Below are 12707 nucleotides of genomic sequence, written 5' to 3'. Positions count from 1 at the left end.
AGCTTTAAAGAAAAGAAAACAATCACTCAAACTGCAGTCCTAACCACTTATACATATTTACTTAGAAGTAAGATCCTTCAAGAAAAGCAGGAAAAACTTCTTAAGATTACCATATAAATAGTTTATTTCATGTTTGCCTTAAGTGACTATCTGATGAATAAAGGTCACATTTTACACTGTTATTTTAAGAATTCCTGACTAGTTATGTAACAGATGTGCCTCAAGTTTAAAAGACACCTTCACAGTGATTTAGTTTCAGTTTATGTTTGCTAAAGTTTCCTTGATCCAGAAGATCTGCCAACTTCTAAGCTCCTAGCAATTACTCAAGATAGTTTACACATTTTCCCTCTGAAGATATAACAAAATTTAAAAGTTATTCACCAATGAGCAACTTGTAAAGCAGGAATGAGAATCATTCATCACGCCAGATGATGTTGGACTAAAGTCCCCAGCACAACCAATGGTAAAGAATGTTGGAATTTGTAATCCAACCACCCCTCAAGACACTTTCAGCATATCTCTTCTGTCATGTTATAAACCACTCTACAAACTGAACTTTTAAAAAATGGGACAGCATCTTCCTTGATATGTCAAATGCCTAAGATACATAATGCTGCACTACAAGTAAACTAAATAGAGGATAAAACAGTAACTCTTACCCAAAAATCATTACAGTGGGCCTTTGGTATCTGCTGGAGTTTGGCTCCACAACCCTTTATGAATACCAAATTCCATGGGTGCTGAAGTCGTTATATACAAGATTTACAATATAGTAAAATGATGTCCTTTATATAAAATAGCAAAAACAAAGTTTGCTTGGATATGGAGGGCTGACTGTATTACTTGTTAGACAGAAGTGAGTGAACTTCAGTCTTGTGCAATTAATTTTTGTTTTTACAAGTAATACAAAGACTCAAGAAGTCGAAGGAAACGAAGGTGTAGCTAAACTGTGTTAAAATAAAAATGCACTGCTGCTAGAAAACATTTTAAAATATGTTTTACTGGATCAGACCAAGGGTCCACCCATCAATTCTTTGCGACAATATCAGGAACAGCAAGAATTAATGTCAGGTTAGACTCCCTTCTGACATGCCTTGCTCTAGGAAATGGATAGGTAGAGGGAGAAAACTTTACAGCTGAGATCTTGAAGGCCAGCACTATTACAGTAGCATAGGCTCCAACCGAAGGATCTAAAAAGCCATGGGTATGGCAGCAGCAACCAGAAGGCAGAGAAAGCTGTCAGCACCTCTGCAGCATATTTCCATGGTGTCTGACTTCTGCAAGGGTCTTCAAAGTTAATGGTGCTCTAGGAAGGCTGCCTTGGAAAATCACCAGTACGAAGGCAATTCTTCAAGCCTTCTCTGAGCATCTTTAGACATACTGTGGAAACAAGTTGCTTGAAAGCTGGTATCGTTTTTTCCAGATGGTGATGGAGATGGTTTTATCTGCCTTCCGCAATACTGCTGCTATACAACCTTGAACAAAATGAACTATGATAGCATAATGGAACATTACACTGACACAGTGTACCCACAGAATTCCATCCTACATGTGCTTTATGTGTGAACAAAACAGAAACAAATTCCTTAAGGTCAGTAGGCACCTCATGCTACTTGAATACACGGGAAAGTAGACACTGACAATATATAATACTAAGAGGGGCCCAACAGTGGTCCCTCCACATTCGCTGGGGTTAGGGGTGAAGGACCCCCATGAATGTGGAAACAATACAAATAAGAAAAACACTATTCTTTTTACCTGAGAGAACACCTCTCTAGGAATCCCCAGGCCCTCCAGTGCAATTCTATGGTCAATATCTGCTGGAAGTTGATGATAGAATCATGCTAGAGGATCTACAAATTCCTAGAGAAGTGCTCTCTCTAGGTTCTCTGGCACAACTCCATAGTCAGCTTCCTGCTGTAGGGCCTAGAAATTCCTAGAGAGAACATATTAATCAAAACCACAAATAATCAAATCCACAAAGTTAAAGCAGCAAATGCGGAGGGCCAACTGTATTTTTTAAGAAGAAACCACAAAACTCAAAAGTCTAACAGTCCTTTTACATACATTTTAAGAACCAAGAGCATGAGATACACATGTGCATGCATTAAAGTGTTTGTGCACACACAAAGGGATGATACATTTTTACTTCTGGTAGTAGTTTTTCACTACTCATGAGACTATCCTCTAGACTACTTCCAATTCAAAGCAAAAAAATCCTGGGGCAGATTAAAGACTAAGAATTGTTGTTTGGCATAAGCCTCTGTGGACTCCAGTTCACACACCATGAAAGCTTATGCCAAATGAAAGTGGTTAGTCTTTAAGACTTCCTAAGATTCTTTACTGCTGTTTCTGTGGCAACAGGCTAACACAACTACTCCTTCAAAACTAGTCTTCAAGAGGGCTTTCAAGGGAACACAGAGAACTATTCCCATGATAAAAAAAAAATACAAATCTTAAGTACTGTACAGAACACTGCAAATGGTTGCTATGATGTATCATAACACCAACAACAGTGAGTCAAATGCATTGAAGTAATCCTTACAATGCATTGCTTTTTTTAAAAAAAAAGTGAAAACAAAGACATAATATGATTCACCAGATTTAAAAAAAATCAAACCAAAAATCAGTGAAAATGTTATGTATAAGAGAAACAGAATGCAAAAATAATAGTATCAACTTTTCCTCATTTTTATCCAAAGGGCCTGTTGTTACTCAATTATTAAACCAGGGTAGAAATACAAAACTCTTGGTATGCTGGAAAGGGGTTTATTACACAGCTATCTCCCATATTACACAGCTGCAATTACACAGCTATCATTCATATCCGCGTACAGGAAGGGAACAAAATATAAAAACATTAAATGAAAACTATTTGTTTTTGGTACTGTCTGTCAACGCCCCAGTGGGAGAGGAATATAAGTGAGAATGAAGCATTCAGGAAGAGGAAAAATCATCTTCTCACTCATACTCTTACACTATTTTCCTCCCATTCCTAACACCCTACAGCAAAACAGGAAGCTGGGAGAACGTGGAAGCTAAGCAAGCCCCTTGCCTCCAACAAGAAAGGTAGTCAGTACTGCCTGAAATCATCAGAAAAAGTATACAGCCCACCAGAATTTTTTTACTGGCTCATCAATCTTATATATACAACACAAGGGGGGGGGGGGGGAGAACAGGATCAAAACTTGAAAGAATGTGTCAGTTAACTTCCTGCATTCTAGGAATTTTTGCACTTCTCAAAATGTTCATAGGAGATGCAGAGCTCAGTGAGCAAATGTAGATCTAGTATAAAAAGATAGTAAGTCTTTTCATAACAAAAATAAAACCTGACACTTAACTACGCAAATGCCTTGTAGTGTGCAATCAAAACAACCACTATTTTACCCAGTTGCACACCATAAAGCCCTTCCATGCTTTCTAAGTGAGAGATGTAAACTTAGCTTTTGCCAGCAAGACTTAACCCATAACAAACTGAAGAAGCCTCCCACTCCCACAGACACTCAGGCTGCTTGAAACCATTTCCCAATGCTAAGGAAAATGGAGAAAAGATATTCAGTACTATGCCTGAACATTTTGTTTGTTTGTTTGTTTCAGACTTTGTGCCCAATATTAACTATTACTTCAATATGAAAACACCTGTTTTCCTGACACTATATCAACATATTTGTTACACTAAATAAATCAGAAAAAAGTACTTGAGTTTTAGGAATGCAAGCCTTTTCAATGTGTGTGTCTTAGCTCAAAAACTTCCTTCAAAGGGAGGTCCATGCTGCTTATCACACTACACTGTTACAAGGCTTTATTCTACTTAAACTGCCATGGCAACATCCAATGGTATCCTGGGATATGCAGTTTAGGAAGGGTCATTTAGAATTCTTGGCCAGAGCGTTCTTGGGACTCACTAAACTACAAACCCCAGAATGCCACAGGATGTTCCGATAGCGGCTTAAGTGGAATATAGCATTGTAACAATTTAGTGTGAAAAGGACGTTTCTTGCTATATCCCAGATAAGCTTTCAGAACCTAGTAGAGATCATAAGTTTTAGGAAGGCATTTGGTATATGATTTTAACTTGCTATTTTAAATCTGTCACTGCTTTGTGAATAATTTAAACATTTTGGCTGCTACTGTGTCATTATCATTACTGTTAGCTTTCTTGAATTCCTAGGAGAAAACTTGGGATACTGTAAATAAATACAAACCTGAAAATTGTTTGTCTCATATTATGTTATGACCTAATGCTCACAGTCTCATATTATGTCTCATAGTATGTTATAAACTAATGTTAACAATTTGATTGTTCAATGGTGAAAGTCAAGAAAGAAAGGAAGAAATCACCTTTCAGTAGAGGCTTACAGGTGAAGTAGGCCTTTCAGTGATTAATGGCACAATTTTACACACATCTATTTAGAAGTCTCACTAAATTTAACAGGTCTTACTCCCAAATACATTCCATAAGACAGCTGACCCAGTGTACAAAATTTAACTATGAGTGACAAATGACTAAGTACTATTTGAGTACATGGGCATAACTCTAGTATCATTGTTCAACACTCCTGGTAGCACAAAGACACCTTCCTCTGAGTTATCTATAAGCTAAGAATGCAGATCCTGTGACCCTCCAGAAGCTGTTAGGCTTCTCAGTCCACTTTCCAATCCACTTGCCATACTAGCTAGGGCTAGACATTAGAACTCAACATTTGGAGGGCAACAGGTTCTGCATGTGCCTTAAGCAAAGGAAGCTCTACAGAAGGTCAATATGAATGCAAAGAAAGCATCTATAATTTCCTTAAAGTGCTCTGTGGTTCACAGAGTAAAAAGGGATAATTTTCTCACTATGCTTCCACAGGAAGGAGCATTAGTAGCGATGGCTCTTGGCACCCCTCAAAAAGAGCTTTTTGTTTTCTGTAGAGACCTTTGGAGGAAGGGGAAAACAATAGGTTGTTAGATCAACAAATGAAGAGCTATTGCATTCCCAACACATGGTTCTCCAGCCTTTGTTCAAAGACCTCCAATAATGGAGTTTGCCTGTGATAATTGGTTCATCACAAATCTGCTCTTATGATTTAAAAGTTTCTAACATTTCACTGAAATTTAACTTTTTGTAATTGAAGCCCATCAAATTTAGTCTTCCCTTCTTAGGCAGCAGAGAACAAATCCTTGCCATCTTTTCTGCAACTGTCTTTCAAAATTTATGTTTGACAAATTCATGCTGCCTTCTAGTTACCATTGCACTGTTATCAAAGTGCTTACAAAATGACTTCTTTATTATCTGTTCTAGTGTGTTCCCTGCTATCAAAGTCCAACAGGCCTGTCTGAAGTCTCCCTGACCTCCTTTTCAGCCTTTTGAAGAGTGGGACATTTGGCATCTCACTAACTCTCCATGATTGTTTGACACGATTATGAGAGTATATCACTACTTATGGAAGGTTGCAAAATCTTGGGGGGTGGGGGTGGAAGAAAGGCAAATGAAGAACCTTTTCTGATTTCATCATATTTACCAAGCAACAGACCTAGTGTTTCTTTCTTCTCCTTTCAAACATACATGAAACTGTCATTCCTGCTGTTATTAGTTTAACTCTGCTAGGTCTGTCCCTACAGGTGGTGGATTCTTATCTGTACAGGATTTTCCCTTTGATTTATTACACATGCTTTTTAAAAATTTTCAGCTCATCACTAAGCATTTTGTGTAATCATACTGACATTGCAGATGCCTCCCATTTCACTTGCTCATTGGAATTATCTGCAATTGAGCCTTTAGTAGCTGGTTTTTAAAAGTCCCAAACAAGCAGTGATATACTGACTGAACTCTTCTTCAAACATTTAGTGCAAGTGTGGGAACAATGCAGCCCTCCAGCAGTTGCTGGACTCCAAATGCCAGCATTCCTCACACTGGCTATGCTGGCTAGGAGTATGGGTCTGGAATACAACTAAAAAACTCGCTAATAAAATATGCTGTGCAGTTGTATAGCCATGAATGAAGGTGTGAGCCTTGCTCACTTTCCCCTTTCATTAACACCTTCAGAAAGTATTTTCTATGCAGCTTTTAAACACCCCCCTCATACTTCTTTGCTTTCCTTCTGCCTTCTCACCCACCTAGTGGATGATTTACTGTGTATACTCTACTGTAAGTCGACTTCACATAAAGTTGAATACAGGTTTTGGAGCCAAAATTATAGAATTTGATATGACCCATGGATAAGTGAAGGCTGAAACCTAGGGGGCAATGGTAACAAAGAAAGTAAATGATGAAGCAAAGGAAAACAATACCAAAGAATGTACACAGTTCTGATAGACATAACTGTTTGTCCTTATAGTAAAGGTTTACATGGATGAAAGAACACAGGAGGATCCATGTTTCAAGGACAGATTACACTCTTGCCTTTCAACGTAAGATTATTCCCTTTTTAAATAAGAGTTACAGTATTTACATTGATCAGTGGACAAGCCAAGTCAGGTTTTTTGGGGTTAATTATTTGACTATAATTTCCACTTATACATGGGTATATACAGCAAACACACACACAACTGTAACATATATTTCTAGACTCATAGATGAGTGTACACACACACACATTCATGAGCATATACAGTAAGTATATATATATATATACACACACACACACACGCACACTCACGTGTGTACATAGTGAGAGGAACGCTGGTGTATATGTGTGTGTGTGTGTTTGTGTGTATATATATATATATACACATATATACATACACACTCTCTATCTATCTATCTATCTATACACAAACACACACACATATGTAAAACTTAATGTATATACTCGTGTGTGTATAGTGAGAGAGAGGAATACTGATGCATATATACTCTATATGTGCGTGTATATATTTCCAGACTTATACATGAATATATACAGTAAACATATATACACGGACACACACACACACACAAAGTATAACTTACTGTATATGCTCATGACTATATATATAGTCTTGAGCATACAGTAAGCATATATATGTATATGCTCATGTGTCTGTGTGTGTACACACACACACATACACGCTCCCTCTATATAAATATTATATACAGTTGGCCCTTCTTATACACGGAGTTTTTATACATGGATTCAAGCATACATGGTTTGAAAATGTTCAAAAAAAGTATAAATTTCAAATATCAAACCTTGATTTCCCCCCCCCCCTTTTTTGTAAGGGACACCATTTTGCTATGTCATTATACTTAATGGGACTTGAGCATACACAGATTCTGTTATCCATGGGGGATCTTGGAATCAAACCCCAGCGTATAACAAGGGTCCACTGTATGTACATACTCTCTCTCTCTCTCTCTCTCTATATATATATATATATATAGAGAGAGAGAGAGAGAGAGACACACACATATATACATATACATATATATATATAGAGAGAGAGAGAGAGAGAGAGAGATAGGGAGGAATTATAGTATACATTTACTATATATACATATATACATATTTCCAGACTTATACATGAATGTATACAGTAAGCATACACATACACACACAAAGTATAACTTACTGTATATGCTCATTATGTAATCATGAGCGTATAAGTATGTAAATACTTGTGTGTGTGTGCATGTGTATATGTGTGTGTGTGTACAAATATATTCTCTTTCTCTGTCTCACTCTCTCTCTCTCTCTCTCTCTGTATATATATATATATAGCATACACACACATATATATTTCTCTCCAGGTCGAGCTATAGTGCCTTACCTGATTTTATAGTGAGGTAAAGTATGTTTGCGCTTGATCACTTTCTTGAACTGTCCCACAATGATGGAGGTGAGCTGAGGCAGGGGTCGCCCTTCGAATTGCGACCTGACCTCCAGGTCAATTAGGGGCTCGTCAACGAAGCTGAAGGACCAGTGGGTGAAGGGCAGGCGGGTGAAGACCAGCCTCAGCCGTCCTGCCAACCGGGCGATCTTGGCGAAGAGGTAGGCTGACTTGCCAAAGACAAGGTCAGCGTCGATGGCCAGGTGGAAGCCTCCTTCGTACTCGACGTCAAGCTCGAAGTCCAGCTCCTCGGGGCAGCCTTCCTCGCTGCAGATGACTGGGCGGAGGAGCTTGATGTTCTTGAAAAGCGGGATGACGTTGCCAAAGGCCACGTCGCGGAGGCTGAGCCCTTCAAGGACCTTCCCGGTCACCTTGGCCTGGAGCAGCTCCTCAAACTCCACCTTGATCTTGCGGGTAACCCAGTGCCGGATGTAGGAGGTGTCCTTCAGCTCCCGGAAGAGGAAGAAGCAGATGGCGTTCAGCCAGTACAGGGTCTCCTCAGTGCACGCCACCTAAAAAGGATAGATTTGAATTGGAATTTTACTTATGCTCAGAAGTTAAATATTATAGAGCTAAAATGTACTAAGAGCAAAGGTTGTTAATCTAGGTCATGTCAAATCCTCTGTTTTGGAATGTAAATGTTTTGGAAATGGCTCCATATTTAAGAGTCTAACCCAAATAAAAGGGAAGTACTGCACAGACAAATTTGGATAACCAATTTGATTGTCAGGTAACCCACAAGACATACATTAGGTGTAACATTTGAACACGCTGTGAATATACAGGGGTGTAAAATGTTTTATTTTATATGTCACCAATGAAATGTGGTTTGTGGTTTCCTTTGTTCCCAGGAACTAGAAAGGGCTGATTCTTTCAGGGATCTGGGTCCCAGTAATTTGGATGTATGTCCTCTGGGAACAGTTGCAACGGAATAAAACCTTTCCAAATTCGCCTCCCCTTCACTGATATTGATGGCCCCCATCTTCCCCTAGAACAACAGACGTCTCACCTCCAATTACCTTCAATTTTAGCTAATTTTTATTATTTTTAATTAGTATTTTATATTGTTGTTCATACAAATATAAACTTTCCAATCATAAACAGTAATAAACTAATAATAACTAGTAATCCATTAATAGTAATAACAAACTAAAATCAGTAACAATATAAAATAATTGTTATTGTTTTTAGTTTGTTCCTTTTATGATTGGGAGGGGGATTGGGGATAAATTAGAAAGGTGAATTTAAATTGTATATTGTATTTTTATTATTATCCTGTTTGTTGTAATCCGCCTTGATCGGCCTGGAGAGGTGGGCTATAAATAAAATGTACTATTATTAAACTCTGTTTTCCTTTCCAATCAGCTCTGGGTCTTCCTGCTAAGTCTGCTTAATAGTCTGGTTTTAGATTACTGTATATACTTGACTAAAAGTTGAGAAATTTATGCCCCAAAATTGCCCCTAAAATCTTAGGTAGACGTATATAAGGGTCAGTACATAGTAGTGCTTAGAAAGGTCCTAAAGCAAGCAAACCTGATGCCCCAACCTCAATTCAACACCAATTCCTTTTCCCTCCAATCTGTTTTGCAAGCCTTTGCTTCCTATCGGAAAAACTCCCCACTTAAAAATACTTGCTTCTTTCTCTGCTCCATACTGCAAGACCTGGCTTCCTATTGGGGAAAAAAAATCCCCATTTAAATCCACTTGCATCTCTCTCTGCTCCATTTTTCAAGATCTGGCTTCTTATTAAAAAAAAAACCCAACCCTCTCCATTTAAAACCATCTCTCCAGTCCCTTTTGCAAGACCTGGCTTCCTATGAGGGGGGAAAAACCTCTCTCCATTTAAATCCATCTGCTTCATTTCTCGACCCTATGTTAAAACCTCTCCTCCGGCACCTGGGAGTCGGTCAGGAGAGGTGCAGAGAAGGAGGGACGGAAGTGGTATTTCCCCCTTTCCATCCTTCCCTATAGCCCCCAGTTTCACCTTTCGACTTAACCATGGGTCATATCAAAATCCAGGATTTTGACCCTGAAAAATTCCCTTGACTTATACATGAGGTCGACTTACAGAATCGTAGAATCGTAGAGTTGGAAGAGACTGCTAGGGCCATCCAGTCCAAACCCCTGTCATGCAGGAACTCTCAATCAAAGCATCCCTGACAGATGGCCATCCAGCCTCTGCTTAAAGACCTCCAAGGAGGGAGACTCCACTACACTTCAAGGGAGTGTGTTCCACTGTAGAACAGCCCTTACTGTCAGGAGCTTGCATCCATTGTTTCAGGTCCTAGTCTCTGGAGCAGCAGAAAACAAGCTTGCTCCCTCTTCAACATGACATCCTTTCAAATATTTAAACAGGGCTCTCATATCACCTCTTAACCTTCTCTTCTCCAGGCTAAACATCCCAGCTCCCTAAGGCGTTCCTCATAGGGCAGGGATGTCCAAACTTTGGCCCTCCAGCTGTTCTAGACTACAGCTCCCAGAATTCTAGGCTACTGGCCAAGGTGGCTGGGGCTTCTGGGAGATGAAGTCCAAAACACCTGAAGGGCCAGAGTTTGGACATCACTGTCATAGGGCATGGTTTCCAGACCCATCACCATTTTAGTCGCCCTCCTTTGGACAGGTTCTAGTTTCTCAATGTCCTTTTTAAACTGTGATGCCCAGAACTGGACACAATGTTCCAGGTGGGGCCTGACCAGAGCAGAATAGAGTGGGACTATTACTTCTCTTGATCTAGACACTATACTTCTATTGATGCAGCCTAAAATAGCATTGGCCTTTTTAGCTGCCGCATCACACTGTTCACTCATGTTCAACTTGTGGTCTCCTTGGACTCCCAGATCCCTTTCACATGCAGTCCAGGTGTCCCCCCTCCTATATCTGTGCCTTTCATTTAGTCGAGAGTGTGGAGGCCCCTGTCAACCCACCGAGGAGAAAGAGTCCTGAGGCGGAGGCTGCTGCTGCCTGGGCGCCTGCTGCTCGCCCCTGGAAGGGGTCTGTTGCGGGGAGCCTTCAGGGGCCTCCTGGGAGCCGAGGAAGCCAGCGAAGTACTCCCTGAGGCTGGAGTCCGGGACCACGCGGGCGCTGAAGGCGCCGGGGCCCTCTCCCCGGAGGGAGCCCTCGGGGGGCTCGGGGCTCCTGCGGTAGAAGAGCAGCAGCTGGAGGAGGAGGGTCAGGAAGGAGCCCAGCAGCGCCGACAGCAGCAGACCGTACACCGCGGGAAGCATCGTCGCCCCACGGACCCGCCTCACGCCGCCCCCGAGGAACAGGATGCAGACGGCGGCGTTGCGGGTGGCGGCGCCGCGGATGCCTCCGCCGCCGGCGGCGGCTCCATCGCGAGGGCGGCCTCCTCAACGCCAGCAAGCGCCGCGACGACGACGACGGCGGCGGCTCCCTCGCCCGGCCCTCTCCGCCTCCTCACAACAACAGCAGCAGCAGCAGCAGCAACGGCTTCATCCGGGTCTTTCCTTGCTTCCCTTCCGCCTCCTCTCCCTCCTCCCTTTCCCAAAGACAAACAGCCGCCTCCAACGGCAGTTCCGCGCCCCTCTTTCTTTTCCGCTCTCTTGATTGGAGGAGAGCCCGGGGTTGCGTCACAGGGCGCGCTGACGTCATAATGCCGCGGAGGGAGAGAGGGGAAAAGGATTAAGGAAGGTCTAGAGGAGAAATTGTGGGAAGTGCGCATGCGCGTCGCTATTTCTTCTCTCCCCCCCCTCGCTTGAGGTCTTTAGTCCAAAACAGTAATAAGCCAATTTGAGACCGCTTTAACTGCCCTGGCTCAGTGCTAAGGGATTCTGGGAATTGTAGTTCTGCGAGGCATTGACTTTTCTCTGTTAGATTCCTCTGGTGCCACAATAAACTACAAGTCCCAGCATTCCCTAACATTGAGCCAAGGCAGTTAAAGAGCCTCAATTGAGGCTTCTCTATGTATGTTACATATTTATAGTGTATCCCATGTATATTATCACTCTATGGTCCAAACACACTGCAGAAATAATCCAGTTTGAGACCGCTTTAACTGCCTCGGCTGAGTGTTAGGGAATCCTGGGAACTGTAGTTTATTCTCTGATAGAGAAGAAGGCCAAATGTCTCCCAAAACTACAGTTCCCAGAATTCCATAGCATTGAGCCGGGGCATTTAAAGCAGTCTCAAACTGGATTATTTCTGCAGTGTGTGTTTGGCCCTCAGTGGATTTCCATGGCTGAGTCCAACCCTCAGTCCAAAGCTCAAAACATGACACCCTTTGCGCCTTTGAAACCTGAAAATGTTGATCAAAGTCTTAGTTCAAATTCCTTTCTGTATAGTTGTTGCTGTGGTTGTTGTTGTGTGCCTTCAAGTTGTTTCTGACTGCAACCCTAAGGCGAAGCTATCCTAGGTTTTTCTTGAGAAGGTTTGTTCAGAGGACCTTTGCCCTTGCCATCTTCTGAGGCTGAGAGAGGGAAACTTGCCCAAATGCATCCCTCCAGAATAGATGCTTCAGAACTGCAACTCCCAGCATTCCTCCTCCTCACTAGCTATACTGCCTGGGACAGATGAGAACTGCAATCCAGTCCACACTGTGCCCAGTCCAAGTTTAGAAAAGTTTAGTTAATCATGATTTGAAGTTGGCTCATTCTGTTGTTCAAATTTGGACAAAACCCTATACTGCCATTTAGTTGAAAAGTAGGTTGACTCTCTGGAGGAGGTGAAAAGTAGAGGGCACAAGCCTGAAGTAACTTATAGCGATCCTAAGGCTAACCCTCATCCCCTTCCCCTTCCCCTTTTGTGTCATGTCTTTTTTAGTTTGTAAGCCTGAGGGCAGGGAACCGTCCAATTAAAAAGATTGTATGTACAGCACTGTGTAAATTTACAGCGCTTTATAAATAAAGGTTAATAATGATAATTATGATAATAATAATAATAATAACAACAACAACAACCTA

The 12707-nt window shown here is 41.4% G+C and overlaps 1 protein-coding gene across 1 annotated transcript in view; it reads right to left on the bottom strand.

Moving 5' to 3' along the window:
- PDZD8 (PDZ domain containing 8) overlaps positions 1-11317 on the bottom strand; it is a 58783-nt gene extending 47466 nt beyond the window's left edge. Inside the window, exons 1-2 of the mRNA XM_042457035.1 lie at positions 10716-11317; positions 7732-8303 (exon numbers count right to left, since the gene is read on the bottom strand). Coding sequence (XP_042312969.1) covers positions 7732-8303; positions 10716-11015 — 872 coding nt within the window. The 5' untranslated portion in view covers positions 11016-11317. The remainder of the gene's footprint in view (positions 1-7731; positions 8304-10715) is intronic.
- Positions 11318-12707: the final 1390 nt, after the last annotated feature.

This window comes from Sceloporus undulatus, chromosome 3 (genome assembly GCF_019175285.1).
Source record: "Sceloporus undulatus isolate JIND9_A2432 ecotype Alabama chromosome 3, SceUnd_v1.1, whole genome shotgun sequence".
NCBI lineage: Eukaryota > Metazoa > Chordata > Lepidosauria > Squamata > Phrynosomatidae > Sceloporus > Sceloporus undulatus.
Note: the sequence above shows the minus strand (reverse complement) of the source record. Positions and strands in the feature narration are given on the sequence as shown.